The following is a 25,828-nucleotide window of genomic DNA, read 5'->3' on the forward strand; positions in this document are numbered from 1 at the left end:
TGAAGCATTTAAATTAAAAGTTATAATTTTTATCTTTATTCTTGTCCATGTTTGAGTGAATAGAGAGAGAAGGGATGTCATCGTTTTATCATCTACATTGATTACAACAGTACTGAGTTGTCACGCGGCCACATCCAGCAAATTAGGATAGAGAGAGATGGAAACGATTGCATTTTAGACTCCACACTTCTCGCAAATCGGTTGCTTATCCTTGTCCGAGCGGAACTTTGAGTCCACGCCAATTGGTTGCTTGCAGAGCTGAAATGAAACCATTATTATTACTCAAGTCCATCAACTCGATGTTTACCCACGAACCTTGCACTGGAAGCACTCCTTGTGCCACTTGCCTTCCAGGGCGGAAATGGCCTTCTCCGAGATGGGTTTCTTGCAACCGCCACACTTGGGAGCGTACAGCCGCTCGTAGTCGGTCGTGCAGTACGGCTTTCCGTTACGCTCGAAGAAGGTCTGACCGGAGAGCTGCTGCTTGCAGGGTCCACCGCAGATGAAGTGCTCCAGGTGCCAGGTTTTTCCCATGGCTTTTACCACTTTCTGAAAAAAAAAATAGAATGACAAAATATTTCATGAGAAAATGGTTTGAATTATGTACTAATAGAGTAATATATCCCAATACATAAGAACTTTTCGTAGTCACAAATCGACCACGTTCTTATTTGTCGAGCATTATCTACATTATCAACGTTAGGAACATTCGTGGTGCTAACATTCACTCCGGTCCACTACTTGTTGATGCCTCAACTGCGCTCAAAACTTTTCGTCATCAACCATGTACAGTACTGGCGACCGCCACGGCACAACCGAATCTCGTTGCCAGACGAAGGAGAGCTTGATGTGGCCCCTCTAGACTGCTGGAGTGCAGTAAAAGCAACCATCAACATCGCAGTCTAGTGCACCATCGGATAGGTGGAACGGAGTCAACGGAACGAATAGTTCGACGAGGAGTAGGTACAGATCTGTTTTGGAGGAGAATAAAGAAGCGCGGCTGGCAAATGTTGCAACATGGAACTCGACAGAACTCAGGTCGATACAAACATAAGTGGAAATAGCAGAGATGTCTATCAGGAGAAAAACCACCGTCTGGAACCGGAGTACAAGGGAATGGAATTGCTGTACCGTTCTCATGAAACACAGAAAGTCTACTAGAAGTTCAACGCATCCCGCAAAGGCTTCGAGCCGCTAGCCGGAATATGCAGAGACGGTAGTCTCTTCAAGGACGGACTTGAGATGATTGAAAGGTGGAAGCAACATTTAGATGAGCACCTGGATGGTGTGGAGAACGTACTGCCGTCTGTGGCATAGTTGTCCCATGTTAATAGGTATTTCCATACAACATGGGACAACTAAATAACATACAGGGCTACAGAGGAAACGAGCGCAGGGGATGGAAACGATCCAACTCCCATGCTGAAGGAAGTTAAAGATGTCATTCACCAACTCAGAAATCTACAAATATGCTGGTAATAATGGTTTCGCAGCTGAACTTACCAACAAGAGCTTAGAAAACCTCGGCACCTGCTTCCAACGGTTGATAGTCAGAATCGAAGAATCAAACAGCTACCGAACAAATGGAAAGATGTGGTAATCTGCCCCATTCACAAGAAAGGTGACCATTTAGGTAGTGAGAACTTTAGAGCGATTATTACTTCAAATGCGCTATCCCAGATCATCTTCCGTCATCTGTCTGGGTTAACGATGGACCACATCTTCAACGTACGGCATACGACAGCATACATCACACTGACCTACAGAAAATTATGAACGAAAATGGCTTTCCTAGGAAGCTGAAGAGACTGATCACAGCAACGATGAACGGTGTGCAAAACTGCGTAAGGGTTTCGGGTGAACTTACTATCCAGTTCATGACGAACTCTCATGCCTGCTCTTCAACATTGCTCTGGTACACCTTCCAGAGTGGTGTTGAACAGCAGGCATGAGAGTTCGTCATCCGGGATGCGACATAAACGCCAGAACATTTGGAACGGTGGTAAAGTGCACAGATAAAAATAATGAGGTTTACACGTCATGTAAACTTCATTTTAGTCATGTAAACTTAGTGTTATGATGGTTTACATGATATATCATGTATATTTGTGTTATATGTCATGTAAACTCTCAGAGTCATGCTGAATTAGATGACATATAATGGAAGTTTACATGATATTTCATGAACTTTACATGATATGTCATGTAAACTTCTGCGATATCCCACGCTCCAATTACCGTATTACCCCGCTACCCAAGTAACACAGAAAACATCTTGAATAATGAAAGAATAAAAAGATGTTGTTTAAAAGTTGTATAAGCGAGTAATAATACATCTTGTGTTATAATGAAGCTATTGTTTAGTTGATCGATAACCCACAGAAAAATATTTTATCGGATTTACTATGTTCGAAAACAAAAGTAAATTTCACAGCTATATAACATTAATAGAGCATCAAATGCACAAGTTATCACAAAAAATAAAAAGCTCAAATATAATCAGTTAGCCTAAGGAACTGACTCCGAGCACTGCAAGTTGAGTCCCAACAAACATCTCAGCATCCGCATAACTAAATTCTCCTGTATTTGTGTCTACTGACCTTTTCCCGTAAATTTCACAAAAAGGATATTACGCAAATTGCGCTGTTCTTATGATAAAAATCATTCAAAAACAGAGGGTTAACATCTCTGCCTTGACACCACTCCACTATCTTCATTTTCAATCCACAACAGATTTGTTAAATATGTAAATCCTCCGGACTCCAGCGTGAATATTACTCTTACCTCAGGGTTGTGTGGCCGATGACAAACTGACCACCAGCGGGCTTGACCTTCACCGGAATCTCGTCTAGCCAATCCGGATGTGTTGCCACGTTATCTTTCAACAGTTGGCCAATTTTGTACATGCTGCAGATAGTTATAAGCGGCCATGCACGAACTATCCAAACGCGAATCCATCCAATGGTCATTGTGAACTTACGTTCCCGTGGAATACGGAGCGGACAAAATACTGACAAGCTGATGGACCATCTTCAAAACAAACCAATAACAATAATGTTTTGATGTTTTGACAGATGAAGTCCAGCTGAAGGAACAAGTTCATTTTAAGTTCGATTTATGTTGTATTAATGTTTTTCGCAATACATTATCACGGCTAATGTGTGAGTATGTTTAAAAAATGATATCTAGACTAATAAATACGTTATTACAACACATTTCAGAGTCTGTTATACAGCTGTTTTTATGATGTTGTTTTAACGTTATTTTATCTATGCCCAAATCTGCTAGTACAATTATCTAGATGACACAGTACCGGATAAAAATATGAGTATAAAAATTATTATATGAAATATATACATATAAAAATTGGTTATTTTCACATAACAGCTTTGTTAATTATAAAATACTCGAATCTACTTAAATTTAAGCCTCATTTAATAACAAGTCATTGGCTCTACTTAAAATTTAATACTGATTGACACATAAACTATTCTTAACACTTTTGAGCGGCAGTGTAAGGTTCAAGAAGAGCCTGCCACTAGGCCTGCCATATTGTATCGTCGTGAGGATTGAACAAATTATCATTAATTTTATTGTTTCATGAAACACATCTCAATTCAATGGAATGGCGCTTGAATATTGAGTGGGTAGAATCAGAACTTTCACCATGAATTTTGAACGGCATGCAAAATAGCATTACTATTATTGACTGTCACCCATTTCATAACTACTTATCCGAAAATTATCATGTAGGTCCATAGACTTCATCACAAGCCAATCATTTTTCGGGATGGAACAGAAAAACGAATACTAATTATTCTGTCAAACATTTTCAATTTCAATCGCTCTTCGAAGAGAGATCTGTCAAGCAACGTAACACATAGTGCGCAATCTCATTAGTGTGTATTATAAATGAATTCTGCACGTTATATAAATAGCAAAAATATAGTTTTGACTTAAGTTGGTTCAACATGTTATATAAATGCTTTCTGGTGGGTAAATATCTTGAAAATAGCTATATTTCAACATAGAATGCGATTGTATAATATGTGCATTTTGCGGGTTTATTTACTAACAATTGACTTTATAATAATCAATCAATACATCAAAGTTTAGTTGAAGCATGTTTTGAACCTCATTATTAGTTAAATATATGTATTGAGATACATCTTATCTAACTTGTAAGATGTTTTATAAGCCGCCATTTTTTGCGCTGTTTTGATTATATATGTATTCGATATAACGTAAAAAATTCTAGAAAAAAACATCGGACTAGGTCTGATAAGTGACTTTTAAACAATTATATAACTAATGGTGTTACTTGGGTAATACGACACCGACTGTTGTCGAATAACCGGGGTAATCTTTTAATTCGACAAACTGGTCACCCTACATCACCCTATTTTTGTTTTTGTTTTGAATTCCGGGTTTGTTATGAAACGTAATATCAACAGATTTTGCGGCGGTGCTCGTTCTTTCTACGATTGTTGCCATCCCCAGTTCATTCCGGTTGGCCGCCAGGCGGTTTGGGAGTTGAATAGCACCAATTCAGAATTTTTCGGTTGCTAACATTGGCTTTATTTTTCATATTACTCAAGTACTGTTCGAAAATAAAGAAAAACATTTTTGGTCATCTCTCCTAGGGGCCTCCCCATCCGCTCTGGCCCCGGGCCCCCACAATCCTTAATCCGCGCCTGCCTGTTGGCATCAATCCATGACGCGACGGTTGCTCATTTGATGAGGTTATGAGCCTCTTGTCAATCAATATTTCCGAGGCGCAAAGATCGAAATCTATCGTCTTTCTTTATAACTCGATCGAGTTGCGAGTTACGTTTGACTCATCAACGCTCACGGCTAATAGCAATTTTCACAAGTAATATCAAACAAACTATTCTTCAAAGCAAGTGTAGCCAGTCAGTGTAGCTATCCAAAAGTTGCACATTCCGTTTCTTCGAAAACAAAACATCACCGATCGTCGTAAGTTTGGAACAAAATAGCTCCGTTTGCCGCCGCCGCCTTCTAATAAACATTTCCGGAGCATTTGAATGGCATACAGCATCTGTTCCCAGGAGGAAGACCACCGCGCGCACCGCGACGGTGTCCAAAATAGCTACCATACCGCATATTACGGCCGGCGGTGTGGCGTAGATATCGCGGTGAGGTTCTATTTCTGGAATCACTACGCGACGCGAAATGACCGAAGATTTTCTCTCACCTCATGCGCTTGGCCTGGCCTGGGACACTTGCGCTTACCATGCGTGTGGTGGGTGGCGAGGGCGGCGTCGGGTCAGGCATGGCATCGTGAAAAAGATGCACACGGTTCTCAAGTTGAAATCACGCTTTTTATTGGCCGCAGTCGCAACCTGATGGTTCACGCGACCCGTTTTGCTCCGCTGACTATTCATTTCCCAGTTAGGGTGGGTCGCATCTATGAAATATGGGCGAAGAAGAATCTTTTGTTTGACGGAAGAGTAAGATAGCAAAGATAAATATAGACTGTTCCAGAAATTATAAGTACACTTTGTATATTAAATTAAATGAACTGCTCTAATGATTTCTACCAACTTGTTTCAGAGTATAGCATATTGTACTCCATATTTTTATATTTCCTTTCAATTGTCTTGATATTTTAAAGAACAGTCGAGTTCTCTAACAAATAACTTAATTTTTCAAATTTGCATTTGCACAAAGGTGTTTTTTTTTATGATTTCAACATTATTTATCATCAAATACCAAAAATTATCTAAATTTTTATCACATTCGCTTTCTCAACAAGTTGTCTAAGTAATGTCTTGATCAAAATTTGGGAAAAATCGATAAAGGCATTCCCACAACATTTTTTCGGAGATCAAGTTTCTTATTTTTTAAGGTTTTCTACGGAATATAAGAACTACCACACAGTTTCTTAGCTTTCCTGAACGCATTTAATCTAAACAAACTTATTTTTTCAGCTCATTCGATCCTTCAGATGGCAAAGCTTGTCATACCATAAAAACGAATGCAGTAAGCAGTAATGAAGACATTCGTTTGCTTAACGTTTGTTGCTACTGGTGTTGTTGAGAAACTTGAAACAAAAAAAATTGTATTGAGAAGGCCCGTAATGGTGGTTCTTGATCAAATATTCCAGTAAAAATTACTCTTACCAATCGAGAAATATCTTTTATTATCGATACAGCCATTTTTATTGTGTTTGGAAATTAAATATATTATCCGTGAGATTTTTTTCTTATCTACTATGCTACATTTTTTGACCACTTTGTGCAACTTCAAATTTTAATCATCTAGTTTACAGAGCCCAATTTTTTAACTTTTACCAGAAACACAACAAAATTGGTATTATTTGCTTCATTAGCATGTTTACTATAAGATCTAGAAGAAACTTTTTTGGATATTGTGGTAGTTTAGCACATCAATAAGTAGGCCGAGGTCTTGGAATTATCATTATTAGCCGAGACGTCAACTGGATAAGTACCACATTGGCGACGAACGAACCCCGTTTGCTTTTGAGCCTTCGAAACGATTATCGGAGCGTTAAGCAAAACGACTCGGCGATTTTGGAGATCCAGACCATGAAAAAAAATCAAGATCCGTTTTCCGTGAAAGGACGTGCATGTGCTGCAAGTGAAGCTGATCATCAAGAAGGAACTCTCCTGCTCTGCCGAAAATATTGGACATCCTGCTGAAAAAAAAATCAAGCCAAACAAGTTGTTGACTAGGTAACGAACTATGGTTCCCTGAATCGGTCAAAAAAATAACAAGTTCCTTTGCAAGGGACTGCCTCAGGAACGGATTCAATCCGTTGTGTTAGGCGAAAAAAAAAACAATGAAGTTCACCTCAAAGGTGGACTGCCTCAGGAACGGTTAAAATCCGTTGAGTTAGGCGACAACATTAACAAGTTCAAGTTCCTATGCAAGGGACTGCCTCAGGAACGGATTCCATCCGTTGAGTTAGGCGAAACAATTTTCAAGTTCACCTTAAAGGTAAACTGCCTCGGGAGCGGATTCAATCCGTTGAGTTAGGCGAAAAATATTGAAGTTCACCGCAAAAGTGGACTGCCTCAGGAACGGATTATATCCGTTGAGTAAGGCGACATCATTACCAAGTTCAGCCCTAGAGGTGAACTGCCTCAGGAACGGCGTATGTCCGTTGAGTTAGGCGACAAGAATTCCAAGTTTGCGTCAAAAGTATACTGCCTCAGGAACGGAGGTTTCCGTTGAGTAAGGCGATTCTCGAAACGAGATAGATCCGCTACGTTTTGCTTTCCGGTCATATTCACAATTCTAAATTCGAACGTTTGTAGTCAAAGCACCCATCTCTAAGTACAACTGAGAGGAAGTGACATCGGCAAAGATTGTGGTTAACGGACGATGGTCGGTTTCGAATCCAAAGTCTCTCTCAAGTAAGAATATCGCGCTTATTCAAGTTATATCTATCGGATATCCATGTGATTCTATTAGTGACGGCGTTGCCTTGGAAAGATATTTCTATTATAAACACTACTAAAAACGCAAAAGCATCAAATGTTGAGACTCTACGTCTCTAATTAACGCCAATGTCTGCTAAACTTTATATGCTGCTTGTGGTGATATGGAAGCTAGAATGTACATCATAGCAACCAGGGAATGGAGGACGTGAGCATTGCAACTGGAGCTGTCAAGAAGAATACTTCAACTAGCATTTAACTGATTTCAAGAATTAAATATCGTTTTAAGAAACTCAACATTTCTAATCAATTAATTAGTTATTTACCACATAATTGGCGACGAGCGGACCCTGAAGCGAACCTGAACGCAGTTTTTGGAAGTTGTGAGGTAATCTATTCAACAAAAAAAAAAACACAAAGCCTTCACGGACAACCAGCTGGTTGGTCCGGTGAGGGCATGACTAATAAAGTCCCTCACGGGCAACCAGCTGGTTGGTCCGGTGAGGGCATGACCAATAAAGTCCCTCACGGACAACCAGCTGGTTGGTCCGGTGAGGGCATGACCAATAAAGTCCTTCACGGACAACCAACTGGTTGGTCCGGTGAGGGCATGACCAATAAAGTCCCTCACGGACAACCAGCTGGTTGGTCCGGTGAGGGCATGACTAATAAAGTCCCTCACGGGCAACCAGCTGGTTGGTCCGGTGAGGGCATGACCAATAAAGTCCCTCACGGACAACCAGCTGGTTGGTCCGGTGAGGGCATGACTAATAAAGTCCCTCACGGACAACCAGCTGGTTGGTCCGGTGAGGGCATGACCAATAAAGTCCTTCACGGACAACCAGCTGGTTGGTCCGGTGAGGGCACGATACAATCGGGGACTTGAATAACCATTCTTCAAATTGACCGAAATGATAAATGATAATGCGGATCCTTATGAAAATGTTATATTTTAGGTATAACCAATGGAAGATCAACTCTTAAAACTGCCACCCTTCGAATGCGAAACCATTCCTCTGTCTGAAATCAGGCAGAAGTGGCACGACTACAAAAAGCAGTTTGAGTATGTGGCCAGCGCTATTGGAAAGAAGAAGAAAAAGAAACTGAAGAGCATTTTCCTGGCGGTTGGCGGCCGACAGCTTCAAAAAGTGTACGAGAGCCTACCCGCAAACGAAAACCAGATCGATGATGACTTCGAATCAACCATCAAAAGGCTGGACGAATATTTCGCACCCAAACGACACGATACCTTCGAGAGGTACTCTTTTTGGTCGCTGATTCCTCTGCAGGACGAAACCCTCGATAAATTTCTCCTTCGCGCCAAGACTTATGCCTCAAAGTGTCGATTCGGCTCAACAGATCAAGAGAGCCAGGATGCCGCAGTAATCGATAAAATCGTAATGCTAGCTCCCCCCGATCTACGCAGGAAAATTCTAGAAAAATCAACAATCGATCTGGACAGTCTGACCAAGCTTGTAAATTCACACCTGTCGGTTCAACAGCAAGTACGCGAGTTGGGACAATGTGCTAATCCGTCAAGAAGCGTAACGGTTCCTCATCGTAATAGTGACTCGCCTGTCTGCGGTATCATGAACAAGCCAGAGCATCGTTGGCCGAATAAGCCTTCAAACCGACCGGAGTATCGCGAAGCTAACGAAACACATTACTTTCAAGAAAATCGTTTCCAGAGACAGAGGGAGTGTTCCAAATGTGGAGGCAAACAACACCGATTCAACGAAGACTGTCCCGCAAAAACTCTTCAGTGTCGAAATTGCAGAGTTTATGGTCATTTCGCAAGAATGTGCCAAAAACCCCCCTACAAGCGAAAATTTGAGTCAAGTAACACACAACGAGGTTCGATTCCTGCGAAGAAGTTCAAAGTCAATGCAGTGGAAGAAAATCAATCATCAGCAGTTGAGCAGCCAGAAGCAAGAAGCGATTCGTTTATATTCGCGATAAGCGACAACCACGATGAGCTTGTATGGTGCAAGGTCGGAGACGTAATAATCGAAATGATGATTGATTCTGGATCGAAATACAACATTATCGGTGAATCAACATGGACGTATCTGCAGAACAAAGGAGCGAACTGTGAGGACATTAAGCAGTCAGACAAGAGCCTGTCAGCCTACGCCCAGAATAGAGAATTGAAAATCCTGTGTACCTTTTCTGCTCGGATAATGGTTATCGATTCTGGAAGTAGCACGAATATTACCGCTTGTTTCTACGTAGTGAAAGGCGGTGAGCAAAATCTTCTGGGACGCGAAACAGCGAAGCAACTTGGTGTACTTTTGATCGGGCTTCCCAGTGTCATCAACTCAGGTGCAGTTCAACAAGTGTCCGAATGCGCAGAGAAGTTTCCTAAGATTAAAGGTTAACGATATAGAGCAATAAATCATTTAGATGTAGAATTTCACGTGAGTTGTTCCTTGTAGGCGTAAAGGTACGAATTGATATTGATGAACAAGTAACACCAATTGCCCAGCATGTGCGCCGTGTGCCTATCGCCCTTCGTCAGCAAGTAGAAGAGCAATTACAAAAGTTGCTAAAACTAGGAGTAATTGAGAAAGTCACAGAACCGAGCTCGTGGGTATCCCCTATGGTAGTCGTGATAAAAGATAACGGGGACGTGCGTTTGTGTGTCGATATGCGAAGGGCTAATATGGCGATAAAAAGAGAATACCACATGATTCCGACACTCGATGATATACTGGCAAGGTAATTATTTATTTTTTTATCTCCCTTAAAGGTAAATTTCAGCGTATATAATTGCTAGATTCAACGGTTGCAAATGGTTCTCAAAACTGGATATTAAAGATGCGTATCACCAGGTCGAACTCCACGAATCAAGTCGCTACATCACCACATTCATCACGCATATGGGGATAGGCAATCCAACAATTCAGAACGCCCAAAAATGTCGAAGAAATCAGGAGTTTTCTCGGTCTAGTCGGCTATGTCGGTCGCTTCATTCCGGATCTAGCCACCAGAACATTCGAGCTAAGGCAATTGATGATTGGCGGTGACGCACAGTTTACATGGCTAAAAAGTCACGAAATTACTTTTAAATCACTCAAGGAAGCATTATGCTGTGTTCCGCTGCTGGGCTATTTCGACAACTCTAAACGGACGAGAGTCATTGCTGATGCTTCTCCCGTGGGCCTTGGTGCCGTTTTAGTGCAGTTCTCCGACGAATCTGACAACGATCCAATAGTAATCTCATATGCCAGCAAATCTCTATCTCCCACTGAACGACGATATTGCCAGACAGAAAAAGAGGCTCTCGCGATTGTTTGGAGTGTTGAAAAGTTCAAATTGTACCTTTTGGGCCGGCAATTCGAGCTTGAGACCGATCACAGGCCATTGACGATGATTTTCAAGCCTACTTCGCAACCTTCTGGACGAATCGAACGCTGGGTTCTCCGACTACAACCATTCAAGTTTCGCGTCGTGTACAGGCCTGGGAAGGAAAATATTGCCGATCCATTGTCGAGGCTATCCCTGTCTGAAGAAGTAAACGAAGTAGATCAAACTGACGATCGATTGTACATCCATGCTATCACCGAGTCCGTCGCAATCGATGTGTCGGAAATCAAGGAAGCCGTGAACTCTGATCTGGAAATTCAATTAGTGAAGGAAGCGATAACATCTGGAATGTGGGACACCGAAACCTTGAAGGAATGTGCGAAGGACTACATTCCTTTCCAAAAAGATTTGAACTTGCTTGAAGACCATGTCATTCGAGGATGCAGATTGGTAATCCCTCGTAAATTACGACCTAGGATGCTACAACTGGCTCACGAAGGACATCCAGGGGAAACAGGTATGATTACGCGACTACGTGACAGAGTGTGGTGGCCTGGTATGGATAAGGATGCGCGGAGAACTGTTAAAGAGTGCGAAGGTTGTCGTTTAGTCAGCCGTCCCTCAGCTCCGGAACCGATGATGCGTCGGAAAATGCCCAATGATCCATGGGTTGATATTGCAATGGACTTTCTGGGTCCACTGCCTTCCGGAGACTACCTTTTAGTGCTTGTAGATTATTTCAGTCGATATAAAGAGGTGTGCATCATGCGTAAGATAACAACGGAAGACACTATCAGGAACATCGAACCCATTTTTGTGCGACTTGGCTATCCGAGGACCATAACTTTAGATAATGGCCGACAATTCATCAGTTCAGATTTCGACGATTATTGCCATGTAAGGAAGATAAAGCTCAACCATACAGCACCATATTGGCCTCAGGCGAACGGAGAAGTTGAGCGCCAAAACAGCTCTCTTTTGAAGCGCCTCAAGATCAGCCATGCTCTCCATCGGAACTGGAAAACAGACCTTCTTGAATACTTGATGATGTACAACACCACACCCCACTCAACGACGGGAAAAACGCCAACCGAATTACTCAGTAGGAAAACAATTCGCTCGAAAATTCCATCCATCAGCGACATCGAGACTGCGCCGCCCAAGGATGGTGAAGCTCAAGACCGGGATACAATCATGAAGTACAAAGGAAAATTAAATGAGGATTCTCGTCGACATGCTCAAGTTTCAGAAATCAATGAAGGAGATTTGGTGTTGCTGCAAAACCTTCTTCCAGGACACAAACTATCAACGACTTTCAGCCCAATAGAATATGTGGTGTTGAGCAAAACAGGTAATCGCGTCAAAGTCAGAGATCCAATTTCGGGCAACACATACGAAAGAAATTCCGCACATGTCAAAAAGATAACCAACTCGACGAAGGAAACCAACGACTTTGCAGCATCTTCTGGAAGTATAATCGATCCGTTGTTAACATCAAATCCATCTACGAGCCCATCAGATCTTCGACCACCTAGGACAGTTCAAAGACCGTTTTGGCAGAAGGATTATGTTGCTCATGTATCATCCGATAAATCACCCTAAAGGAAGGGAGATGTGGTGATATGGAAGCTAGAATGTACATCATAGCAACCAGGGAATGGAGGACGTGAGCATTGCAACTGGAGCTGTCAAGAAGAATACTTCAACTAGCATTTAACTGATTTCAAGAATTAAATATCGTTTTAAGAAACTCAACATTTCTAATCAATTAATTAGTTATTTACCACACTGCTAAAGAAAAGGAGATGTGGTAGTTTAGCACATCAATAAGTAGGCCGAGGTCTTGGAATTATCATTATTAGCCGAGACGTCAACTGGATAAGTACCACAGATATTATGCTCAAATTGAAATGGGAGTTAACCTGATGCAGTGAGTCATTAAAAATTGTATATGATGATAGCTTAAGAATTAATCGATCAATATGGAACAGAATGAAGTCATTGAATTACCCTACCACCCTATTAACCAACTGTATTTTATAAATCGCGTCAAACGCTATGTTTGTTTTCTTCGCCACCCAACAACCCACTCTAAAACATCTTGTTTTGTGTGCTGTCGTCGTAGCTATTCCCAAACACCTGTGTTGTTTTTCCGTTGGACATTTTATCCATCCCCCCCCCACCCAACTCACCTCGGTGACCATCTTCCGGCAGGCAGCGCAGATGGCCTGGAACTTGGACTCGAAGCACTTGGAGCACACCGGAAGCCCGTCGCTTTCGTGGAATTTGTTCTCGACGATGCGCTTCTTGCACTCCTTGCACGCGAAGTGCTCCGGATGCCAGGACTTATCCAGGGCCTCTAGCATCTTGTCCTTGATCTCCTCCTTGCAGCCAAAGCAGGTGGTCGACTGGAAAGGGGAATGAGAAGAAATGAAGATTCGATAAAATAAGATTAAGGACAGACTTGTTAGAATCCCAAAATGGCCGCCACAATGGCCGACTTTGGCACCTACTCACGATTTCAAGGGCACAAATCTCTTCGTAAACAAAACCAGCGCACCTGATCTTCTTATTTTAAGCTTATTACAAGTGAACAAGTAGAGAATAATAAAATGTATTGTTGTGTAGAGCTTTCTTCTTTAGATTTGTGCGTTTGAAGTTTTGATGCACTGTTGTAGCGGGATGTCAAGAAGTTTGTCCTTAAAAAAAAACTTCAACCGGGGCGTTAATCGCTATAACCTCCAACAATCGTTAAAATCCCATCCATTTCGAAAACAAATTGCAAAGAATGCAATGAAAAACATCCTTTAGCCACGGGTTGCTTAATTCTACCGTCATAAGGGGTAAGTTTATCACACAGAACGGCGAAATCGGAACCTTTTAAACAGCGCATATTCGAGAAGTTGATGTAAGCACCACTAGTTTTCAGCAGATTTTTGCTAAAGATACTGTACTAAATAAAGAACAAATACGAAAACGATCAATATCCCTCCAGACCACGGTATCGCTGAGCTGCGAAATCAAATGGTGCTGCTGCTGGGGCGCCATACACTTAGAATCATGTGTCTATCGTGGGTAATAAATCCAACTATATTATTTGGCTGGTGTGGTGCTGCCCTGGTGGAGCATCTACGAAGTGTGAGCAATAATTTCCCCTGTCGTGCGTGCTGTGAAACCAGCAGCAGTACGACGCTCACGCTAGAACAGTCTTTTCTCGAGAGCCGTGTGAAAAATGATGTGCGCCAATATTAATCAAAACAATCTGCCACTATGGTGATCATCTTGCTTCGAGATTTGAGTGGCTCTGGATGTGGCCATGGTTTATCCGGATATCTAGATTTACCTACGATGTTTTGTGTTATTAATACCAACCTACATCATTATTTATTTGTCTTCATGTACAATTTCGAACGATGAGTTGACATGGTTTGAATGCAGATACTTCCTTGGCATCATCTACTGTTGAACTCCTGGAACCATCCTCGGAGGTACTCCTGGAGAAATTCCCGAAAGCACTCCCGAAGGGATCCCTGGCCAAACTCCTGGAGAAATTCCCAAAACAACTCCTAGAGGAATTTTCTGGAAACTTTTTGAAGAATTCCCGTAGGAACTCCCGGTAAAATTCCCGAAGGAACTCCTGGTGGCCTTCTCGGAGGAAATCCCAGACGAACTCCCGGGGAAATTCGCGGAGAAATTTCTGGAGGAGGTCCCGGAGGATTTCACGTAGGAACTTCAGAATAAATTTCCGGAGGAAATCATGGATTAATCCCCGGTGGAACTCCTGGAGAAAATTTCAGAGAAATTCTCAAAATGACTCTTGGGAAAATTCTCGGATGAACATCTAGAAGAATTGCACGGCGGAACACCTGGTGGCGTTCCAAAAGGAAATTTCAGTGGAACTCGTAGAGAAAGTTCCGGAGGAACCCAAAGAGAAACTCCCAGAACTACTACAAAAATTCCCAGTAAAACTCCAAAAGAAATTCTCAGACGATCTCGTAAAGAAATTCCCGGAAAAACTCAGATGAACTCCCAGTTGAAATCCTAGAGGAATTTCCAGAGGAATTCATAGCTAAACTCTAAGTTCTTCTTTTTCTTTTTCTTTATGGCTGACCTGCCTCTTTTCAACTTAGTGTTCTTCGAGCACTTCCACAGTTATTGATTGAAGGGCTTTCTTTGCCTACCATTGCATGAATTTGTATATTGTGAGGTAAGCACAATGATACATAGGGAGTCGAGAAAATTTTCTCGACTGGAACGGGAATCGAACCCGCCATCTCTGGATTGGCGATCCATAACCTTAACCACTAGCAAAGAACAAAAATAGAAAGAATGCCATCTTTTGCCTTTTTCTATGTAAACGCCAAGCGACGAGACAAGTGGTGCTCTCTAAGCGTATCAAGGTGGAAGCTCTCTATAACAGTGTTCGTGATTTGTCATAAGAGAAGGTGGTGTGCGTATGTTTTGGTATCCGCATGCAATCAGTAACGCACACTACCGCATGAAGGTGGAACTTTCATCTGCAAATAGCGGAGTGGGAATTCTTGATATTCTTATTCTTTGCCACTAGGCTAACTGGAGACCCACTAACCCCATTAACTCAGAGTGGAAACTCCTAAAAGCATTCTCAATGGAACTCCTAGAGGAATTTCCGAAGAAAGTCCTAGAGGAATTCTCGAAGGGATTCATAGACGAGCTTGCGGTGGAAACTCCTAGAAGAATTCCTGGAGGAACTCTTTAGAGAAACTCCCGGAGAAACATCTATCCGGAGGAACTTCTTATCCGGAGCAAGTCCTAGATGATTTCTCGGGGGAACTTAGAGTAATTCCTGACCGAACTCACAGAAAAAATCTCGGAGCAACTCCTAATTGCCGGAGGAACTCCTAGAAGATTTCCAGCAGGGACTCCTTAAGGATACCCGGAGGAATTCTTAGAGAAACTCCCGGAGGAACTTCCAGATGAATACTCGAAGGATTTCTCAGTAAAGTTCTTGAGGAAACTGCTACAGGAATTTACTGATGAACTTGTAGAGGACATCCCGGAGAAACTCCTAGAGAAGCTCTTGGAGAAATTCCCAGAAGAACTATGGAGGATTTCCTGGAGGAAGTCCCGGAGGATTTCACTTAGGAACTCATAAAGAAATTTCCGGAGGAAATCATGGATAAAATCTCGGAGGAACTCCTGTTTAAATTTTTGAAGAAGCTCTGGAAGGAACTCCTTGAGGAATCCCGAAGAATTTCTCGGAGTAAATTTTGGAGGAATTCTTGGAGAAATTTCTGGATGAATTTTCGAAGTAATTCCTGGAGGGATTCCCGAAGGAACTACTTTAGCAATTTCCGAAGCAACTCCCGGAGGAGTTCACTTAGGAACTATTGGAGATTTTCTAGAAGGATTCTGGCCAAATTACTAAAGAAATCCTAGGAGGACACCCTGGGAGAATTCCGAAAGAGTTCTACCTAGATGAATTCCTAAAGGATTCCCTGAAGTATTGTCTGAAAGCGCTCTTAGCATGTAAGTACAGTAAATCACAGTGACATCTGCGCAATCTAGGTCTTCAGTTAGCCTAGTGGTTAAGGCTATGGATCGCCAATCCGGAGACGGCGGGTTCAATTCCCGTTCCGGTCGGGAAAATTTTCTCGACTCCCTGGGCATAGTGTATCATTGTACTTGCCTCACGATATACAAATTCATGCAATGGCAGGCAAAGAAAGCCCTTCAATTAATAACTGTGGAATTGCTCAAAGAACACTAAGTTGAAGCGAGGCCAGGCCAAGTCCTAGTGGGGACGTCGAGCCATAAAGAAGAAGAAGTATCTGCGCAATCAAAACCTATGCTGCCGGGAGTCTTCTGTGACATGTGTGTTGCTTGGTAGAATCCTTGGAGGACTTATTGGCAGAATTCCTGATAGAATCCCTGAATAAACTTCTGAAGAAACTGCTGGAGGGTTTCCTGAAGGAATCCTTGGAAAAAATTTAGGCAACTTCTAGGAAAAATACCAAGCAAAATATCTGGAGAAATCCCTACACAAAATTAGAAAGAAAATCCCGTGTGAAGTTCCTGCAGGAATCCTAGGATAAGTCATAAAACAATCACTGGAGGAAACCCTTGATGCAATCCCAAAAGAATTTCTGAACGAGTTTTTTGACAAATTTTTGAATGAATCCCTGAGGGACTTTCTTAAGAAATACCCTTAAACATCCCTGGAAAAACACAGTGGAAGTTCTAAAAAAAAGTAATGAATAACTTCTTGAAAGGCTTCTTGGAAAAAAAGGATCTAAGGATATATTCCTGGAAGAATCGCAAGACGAATTTAAGAAAAAAAAAACCCTTTGCAGGTACTGTAGGGAGTATTCTTGGAGGAATTTATGGATAGAATCCTGAACAAATCCGTGGATGAACTACTAAAGGATTTCTTGAAGATAATAGTGAAGGAATTCCTGGATGACCTCTTGAAGGATTTCCTGACTCCTGTATGAACTTTAAAAATATATATCTTAAAGCATTACAATGCAAATCGCTGAATGAATTCCTCTAGAAATCCTTGAAGTAATTCAGAAGAATCTTCCGGTAATCCTGGAGAAATTCTTTGATGAACCCCTGGAAAAGATGATGCAAAGATGTCTAAAATTTCAGAAGAAACCTCTGAAATTTTTTTGATGAGATCCCGACAGGATTTTTTTAAGGAATCACTATAGGTATTTCTGGATCGATGTCTGGAAAAATTTCTAGAGGAATCCCTGAAGCAATTTTAGGGTGCTAATCTGGAAGAATCCCTGGAGAAATCCCTGGAGGAACTCCTGGAAAATCCCTAGGGGAATACCAGCTGGAATTCCTACAGGAATCCCTACAGTAATTCTTGGAGGAATGCCTGGAGGTATTACTGAAGGAATGCATGGAGCAAGCCATGGAGGAACGGCTGGAGGAATTTCTGAAGAAATGCTTAGAGGAATCCCTAGAGGAATCTTTGGTGGTATACCAGACGAAATCCCAGAGGAAACCCTGGAACTCCTGGAAGAAATTTCGGGATAAATCCCTGGAGAAATCCCTGGAAGAATTTCGGAAGGTATCTCTAAAGGATTTCCTGAAGGAACTTCTGTAGAAATTTCTGGAAGAATGCCTGGAGGAGTTCCTTAATCGATTCCTAGAGGAATTCCTGAAAAAATTGCTGGAGAAATTGTTGAAGGAAGTTTCTGGAAGTTCCTGGAGGAATCCCTATACAAATCCCTTGAGGAATTCATGGGGAAATTACTGTAGGAATTTCTGGAAAAAAATCTCTAATAAATTTCTGTAGCAATTCTTGAAGGAATTCCCGGAGGAGTCCCTGGAGGAATTCCTGGATTAAATCCTGCAGGCATTTCTGGAGGAATGCTTGGGGGGGATTACCTGGAGTAATTCCTGGAGAAATGCTGAAGGAATATCTAGAGAAATCCGTATAAAAATCCCATAAGGAATTCCAGGAGGAATCCCTGCAGGCAGGAGGAATTCTTCGAGGAATCTCTAGAGGGACTCCTAGAGGAATCTTTGGAGGAATTCCACGAGAATTTACTAGTTGAATTTCTGGAAGAATCTCTAGGGGAATTTCAGGAGGAATCTCTAGGGGAATTCCTGGAGGAATCCCTGCAAGAATTTTTACAGGAATCTCTGCAGGAATTCGCAGAGGAATCCCTGGAAGAATTTCTGGAGGAATCCCAGGAGGAATTTCTGGAAGAATCCCTGGAGGAAATTCAAGAACAATTGCTGAAAAAATCACAGGAGGAGTTCCTGAGGTAATCCCCGGAGGAGTTTATAATGAAATCTCAATAGGAATAGGAAGTACTGATGAAATCGCAGCAGGAATTCTTGGAAACATCGTAATAGAATCCTAAGAAATGTTCGTGGAAGAATCCCTGTAGTAGTTCCTGAAGGAATCCCTAGCTAAATTCCTTAAGAAACCCTAGGAGGAAACCCATAAGTAATCCTAAGATGAATTCCTAAACAGTTCCTGGAGGAAGTCGTGGATTAGTTCTTGGAGTATTTCCCGGAAGAATCGCAGAAGGAATTTCTGAGTAAATCCTTAGAGGATTTTTTGGAAGAATACCTGGAGGAATATCTGGAGGAAATCCTGAAGAAGCTCCATGAGGAATCCCGGAAGCAATTGCATGAGGAGTTCCCTAGAACACGGGTTCCCAACCAGTGGTCCGCGGCCCCCTGGGGGGCCGTGAAGCCAGTCCACGGGGGCCGCGATGTTACCAAAAAAATGATAAATTTGTATTTTATTTTTTGAGCAAATTACATATACCAATTTTTTATTTTGTATACCGCCACCCCCAAAAGCCATAATTTGAGGAAGAAATTTTCAGTATCAAACGCCTTCAGAAGAAAAAAATTCGGCTGCGCCGCTATTTAGCAGCTACGACTCAAATTGAATGTACATGACATCATTGTTTGCGAAATGTAAGTGTCGAATAAAAAAACGTATCATTGATCATCGAAAACCCCTCTCACAGTGCATTTCTGGCTACGTCACTGTACCCAAAAAACCTCGGTTTTATTAATTTAATTCATTTTTTCTAAAAATTTTCATTGGGCCGCAGATGTTTTGATAATTCTCAAAGGGGGTCGCCACCTCAAGAAGGCTGGGAACCCCTGCCCTAGAAAGTTCCAAAAGAGCTTTCTTAACAAATTTTTGAAAAAAAAATATAGGAATCTCTGGAAAACAAAGCTGAAGGAATTCATGTCTGCAATAATATCTGGACGAACTATTGAAGGTATTCTTGTATGGACTCCTAATGGATTTTTTGTACAAGTTTTATGAAAGATTCCAGGATTAATTTTCGAAGTAATGGTAAATATTTGCGACAGAATTCCTAAAAGAAATTCATGCAGAAATACATCAAGCATATAATTCCAGATGGAATTATTGGTACAATCTCAAGCAGCATTCTTGAAGGAATACATCGAGAAATCTCTGAAGATATCTTTGATATCTCCAGAGGGTCTTAAGGACAAGGTATTTGGAGTACATAGCTCAAAATTTCTAGAGCACCGTTTTTTAGAACCGTTGAACGGATTTGGATGAAAATGCATCACGCTAATTGTTCAGTGGTTGTCAATAGCGTGATGCATTTCAGGAATTTCCTTCTGGATTCCTTCCTAGATTGCTCCTGGAATTCGTTCAAGGAGTTCGAGGAACTCCGGCACAAATCCCTGAACGAATCCCAGGAGCAATCTAGAAAGGAATCCAGAGGGGAATCCCTGAAGGATTTCTGAAAAGATTCCTGGAGAAACTGGAAAGATTCTCTAAAAAAATATCGGGAGAAACGTAAACTCGGAAGTCAATGGAGGAATCTTTGAAACAATCTAGGAGAAATTTTCGATGGAATCATAAAATGAATCCCGGAAGAAATACCGGAAGGATTGCCGGTAGTTATCGATGAAAGAATCCTGGGAGAAATTCTTAGAAGATTCCCGGGGGAATACTTAAAAGTATAACTGAATGAACCTCGGGAGGAATCCTTAAAAAACACGAGAAAAATCAATAAAAGAATCCCGGGAGCGCGGGAGGAATCAATGAAGTAATCCTGGGAGGAATTCCTGCAGGAATCCCGGAAGGAGTCCATGGAAGAAAAACGGAAAAAAATCCCTGAAGGAGCTCCAGAAAAAATATTTAAATAATTCCAGAAAGAACCTCAGGGAATCCCCTTTGAATACTCTGGAGGAATCCCGACATAATCCCAGAAGAGAATCTTAAATGTTCTTCTTCTTCCTCTGTATGGCTCAACCATCCAACTGGAACTTGACCTGCCATTCTTAAACTTAGTGTTCTTTGAGCATTTCCACAGTTATTAATTGAAATGCTCTCTTTGCCTGCCATTGCATGAATTTGTACAATGATACACTATGCCCATGAGTTGAGAAAATTTTACCGACCGGAACGGGTATCGAACCCGTCGTCTCCGGATTGGCGATCCGATAGCCTTAAACACTAGGCCAACTGGAGACCCCTAAATCCTAAAGGTATCCCGGGAAAAACTATGGAATACGCCAGGAGGAATCCTTGGTACTATCTCGAGGATAATCAGTGACAAATCAGACAAATTTTGTTCGTTTGAAACAAAAATATTCATGTTTATTCGGTAAACTGATAAAATATTTAAAACTAAAATATTAATTTTTAAAACTAACTCAATTACATATTGATTTCTACAATACCCATTGAAGAGGCCGTCGACCCCGTTCCGCCGTCGAGAACATAAACAAAACTCTCAAGTTCCAGCTGCAGCACCAAACAAGATTTCCTCTTGCAAAAAAGTCAAGTTTCACCAAAAGTTTCCACGAAATCCCTTTGATTTCGGGAGCGTATGTTATCTACATGATGTTGGCATTGAAAGTGCCACGCGGGAAGTGGGTTTTCCTAGCGAAGGCTTTGTAAATTTAATTGGAAAACAAATAGTTCCGTAGGGCCGACCTGCCATCAAAAAACAAATTTTTTACATTTGTTTTTAACATAACCTGTCAGAAGATGCATGTTTGTTTCAAAAATGGATTGAATTTGCTTCAAATGTGACGTTCGATTTGCTCCAAACAGTTTTAATTTTGTTGCCAGAACAAATTGACAATTTATTTGAGTTTCCTGAAATATTTTTGATTTTACCATGCTTTTTTCTGCGTGCTAAAAGAATCGCAGTCAGAAAGTCGGAAAAAAATAATGACGCAATCCCGGAAGAATTGCATATAGTAATCTCAAGAGGAATCAATTAAGATTTCCCGGGAGGAATCAATTAAGGAATCCTAGAGAGATCCTTGGCAGAATTCTGGAACTATCCCTGAAGGAATTGCACGATAATCTATCTTTCTAATCATAGTAGAAAGATTCAAAGAAACCTGGGGAAGCATCGCTGAAGGAACCCCGGGAGAAATTCCCCATAAGCTACGCATTTGGCTATCATGCATTTTGAGAAAAATAAATGCAGAAACCCCGAGAGGAATCTTTGAAGGAATCCAGGGAGGAATCCCTGGTGGTATCTGTAGATGAATTTCTGAAAAAGAAATCTTGAGGGTATCCCCAATAAAATTCTTTAATGAATGCCGGAAGGAATTCCTGAAAGAATGTCGGAAAGAATCTCATGAGAAATCTTTACAGGAATTTCGGAATGAATCTCTAAAGAAATCCTGGACCGAAGTCTTAAAAGATTGCTTGCATAAAACTTTGGAGGAGTACATGAAGGAAACCCGAAAAAACAACGAAGAACTCCTGGGAGATAATAATGTAGGAATTCTGGTAGGATGTTTTGAAGAAATCCCTAAAGGAATCCCGGGAGGAATCACTGGGAGAATTCCTGTTGGAATCTCCGAAATTATCCGTCAAAAACCAGAAGGAATCCCGGAAGAAATCTCTAAAGAAATCCTGGAAGGAATAAAAAAAAACCTGGCAAGGATTCCTAATGAAATTCCAAGGAAAAATCCTGGATAAATCCTTGACAGAATCCTGGGAAGAAGCTGAGAAAACCCCAAGAGGAATACAGGGGAAAATCATTGAATTTCGGGAAAAAATATAAAAAAAATCCAAGAGGTATTGAAAAAAAAACGGGAGCAAACAATGAAGAGCCCAGATTTTAAAGATGAGTGTCAGATTTCTGGAGAAATCCTCGAAAGAATCTCGGGAGCAATCCCTTTGGACGACTCTCTGAAAAAACTCAGAGGGAAAGAAATCCTTAGATGCATATTTGAGGGGATCAAAGGAAGAATAATGTGAAAAATCTTGGGAGGAATTCTAGGACAAAACCTTGGAATCAATTCCTACAGGATTCTCACGAGGACGATCTTGTAGGACCCCAAGGAGAATTTTCTGGAGGAAGAGCTAAATATTTAATCAGTAAATCCCAGCGGGAGAACTTGTATTATCACCCCCTCAGAAACATGTCATTTTTTTAGGCCCATATCTCCGCCAAATTGCGTCCGATTTCAGAACCCTAGGTTTCGTTCAAAAGATAATAAGTCAAAGAAACTTTAAACATGATTAAAAGATAATTTTTCTAAAAATTTTAAATGTAAACTTAACCCAAAGTTGCCAAATTTTCTAAAAAATGAATATAAACTTACGGCAGTGTCGCTGGAAATTGGGTTGACCAAATTTCAAGATGAGAGCGGTAATATAACCTATTTTCTATTAGCTTTCAACTGCTTTTTACAGAACTTAGCTAAAAAATCTAGAAAAAAAAAGTTATTAAGTAAATTAATCCTTGATGTCATCGACCAAAAGTTTGGGGTCATCCCTCAATATGATGTATCAGCCAAAAGTTTGGGGTCACTTCCGTAAAACATGGAAAAGTGATTTGGTGATATCTTCGTCATCTATAGTTCATTTTATTCTTTTTGGCTAATTTTATTTTACGATTTTTGTATATAAAAATGTTATGTAAAGTTAACACATTTCACCATACTTCAAAAAATGAGGCAAATTTACGTTAAGTTTTAGTATGTAAATTTCAACAAATATGTGTGGTTCAATGTCTATGCAGTAAGTATCATTCATTTTGTTTCAAATAAGCCAAGAAGAATTAAAATTGAATGAAAGATGACAAAGATATTAACAAATCACTTTTCCATGTTTTACGATAGTGACCCCAAACTTTTGGCCGATAAAGCATTTTGAGGGGTGACCCCAAACTTTTGGTCGATGACATCAAGGATTAATTTACTTAATAAGGGGATTCACTAAACAGCGTAAACTGATTAAACTGATTACACGTCGCGATCACCAAGGCAATCTTTGATTATTTCATTCGCAAAATCATGAAACATTTCAAATAAGCAGAAAATCATGGCTTACGCAGCAATTTAATCTGTTTAGTGAGTACCCCTAATAACTTTTTTTCTAGATTTTTTAGCTAAGTTCTGTAAAAAGCAGTTGAAAGCTAATAGAAAATGGGTTTTATTACCGCTCTCATTTTGAAATTTGGGCGACCCAATTTCCAGCGACACTGCCGTAAGTTTATATTCATTTTTTAGAAAATTTGGCAACTTTGGGTTAAGTTTACATACCAAATTTTCAGAAAAAGTTTCTTTTAAATCATGTTAAAAGTTTCTTCGACTTATTATCTTTTGAATGAGACCTAGGGTTTTGAAATCGATGCAAATTGGCGGTGATATGGGCCTAAAAAATGACATGTTTTTGAGGGGGTGACCCCAAACTTTTGATCGGGAGTGTACATTAAGATATCCGTGATATAAATTACATCAGTAATTTTCAACTGGATATCTTTTTGACATACGTCTCTTATGCATTTGAACAGTGCGCCATCTTTACATCTCTTTATTGACTCGAGGCATAAGCAACAGTAGTTATTTTTTACCTCAGAGCAATATGTTTGAATGATTTCTTAATAATTATTGCATTACTGGACTAAGTTTGGTGAGACAAACATATTCGCAGAAAAAAACTAAGATTGTTTATTTTTGTTCGGCTGAGCTGTTATCAAATCAACTCAATTATGCGCTACAGCACCATCTTGTGAGAAAATGTCTTACTATTAAAAAATGATAGCTACTCATGCAGAGCAATCTAATCTTGCAAATGATTCTAGAAATTTCGGAGATACCTTCACTAAACATGAGAAAATCTTGATAAAATTGTTAAGGGGGTTCAAAATATATGGGGATCCAAATTATACTACTCTAGTTACTCTAGTAATCATTTGAATAGAAGATTCACGTCCGTATGATTGTTCATCTACTGAAGACACCAACTTCAAATAACAAACTATGGTTAGAATATCAGGAAAACAAATTTACTTCACATTTAAAATTGGACTTTTTCACCGAAGGGTAAAAGATGTGCACAGATACCAAGTACCGGGTCTCCAGTTAGCCTAGTGGTTAAGGCTATGGATCGCCAATCTAGAGACGGCGGGTTCGATCCCCGTTCCGGTCGGGAAAATTTTCTCGACTCCCTGGGCATAGTGTATCATTGTGCTTGCCTCACAATATACTAATTCATGCAATGGCTGGCAAAGAAAGCCCTCCAATTAATAACTGTGGAAGTGCTCAAAGAACACTAAGTTGGAGAGAGGCAGGCCAAGTCCCTATGGGGACGTAGAGCCATTAAGAAGAAGAAGAAGATACCAAATACCAAAATATGCTCGTTTTTGGTACCTAAATTCAATTTTTGTGAAACTGAGGTCCTTTGAGGCATGAGATACGGACTTCGAATTTTGACAATTCAATACTTAACTTTTAACATTCCCATTTTTAGCAAAATAAGGGCAAGGCCCATCCATTCCAATTTGTCCCCTCACATAAAAGCACTCCGAAATACTCCGAAAGTTGTTCTTGAGCTTGATGTCAAATTTCAATTACATTGATTGCACTTTTAATCTGTGTTCAGAATCGAATCATACACTATATTTTTCTTATATAAAATACCGCTTTGAATAACAGACTCTTCACTACACTATGAAACTGCACAACCAGTTTAATGAAATCAGCACCATCTCATTCATATTTCCACGTACCATTTTGAAATATTTCCTTCTCCGAAGACTAACAATAAATCACTTGTTTCAAACTTTCCACAATAGCGTTCTACCGCCAAGATCAGTAACCAAAACCAACAGAACGATCGAGCCGGCACGACCGAGAAGGAACCATCCGTAGCGACCGAAGTTACGGGTGCAACTGACCAGACCAACCGTGTGGAAAAACGCTTTTCCACCAAGAGGCCAACCTCACCCGATCGGGGGAAAAACGCGCACGGAGACAACACCGCAGATGACGGTGGCGTAGGAAATCGACAGAGGCGCACCTCGCCGTCGTCAGCATCGCCAGCAGCCCACCATCATCGTGATTGCGTGGGCGACAGTCAAAGTAGCGATTCCGGTGCAGCTCCTCCAGCAATAAAACCTACCAATGCAGTCGCTGTCGCACCGAAAGGTGTTGACTCGGAGATTAGTGGGGGCAAGTTTATCCTCAATGAATTCGAGGATGGGTTTTCCGTGGACAACAACAACCACCGCCACCACCATAACAAGCCTGTCGGAAGTATCGTGTCATCGGGGAAGATCACCAGCAGCAGATTGACCGGATCTGCGGCGGAGCAGATGGGTCGCGGTGGGCTGCTCGAG

At 41.0% G+C, this 25,828-nt stretch overlaps 3 protein-coding genes across 3 annotated transcripts in view; 2 read left to right on the forward strand and 1 right to left on the reverse strand.

The window, feature by feature from the left end:
- On the reverse strand, positions 1 to 25,445 carry LOC115253972 (transforming growth factor beta-1-induced transcript 1 protein). The gene is made up of 4 exons (XM_029855312.2): positions 25,220 to 25,445; positions 12,923 to 13,138; positions 316 to 549; positions 1 to 258 (listed from the first exon to the last, which is right to left on the reverse strand). The coding sequence occupies exons 1-4, from the start codon at positions 25,220 to 25,222 to the stop codon at positions 175 to 177; spliced, it is 537 nt and encodes a 178-aa protein (XP_029711172.1). The 5' UTR covers positions 25,223 to 25,445; the 3' UTR covers positions 1 to 174.
- The window catches only part of LOC109421960 (uncharacterized), an 89,143-nt gene that overhangs the window by 2,770 nt on the left and 60,545 nt on the right, over positions 1 to 25,828 (forward strand). The window lies entirely within an intron of this gene.
- LOC109406000 (uncharacterized) lies at positions 7,591 to 10,450 on the forward strand. Its single transcript, XM_062844891.1, has 4 exons — positions 7,591 to 7,812; positions 8,381 to 9,797; positions 9,860 to 10,142; positions 10,201 to 10,450. The coding sequence occupies exons 2-4, from the start codon at positions 8,390 to 8,392 to the stop codon at positions 10,448 to 10,450; spliced, it is 1,941 nt and encodes a 646-aa protein (XP_062700875.1). The 5' UTR covers positions 7,591 to 7,812; positions 8,381 to 8,389.

The sequence above is a fragment of the Aedes albopictus genome, chromosome 1, assembly GCF_035046485.1.
Source record: "Aedes albopictus strain Foshan chromosome 1, AalbF5, whole genome shotgun sequence".
NCBI lineage: Eukaryota > Metazoa > Arthropoda > Insecta > Diptera > Culicidae > Aedes > Aedes albopictus.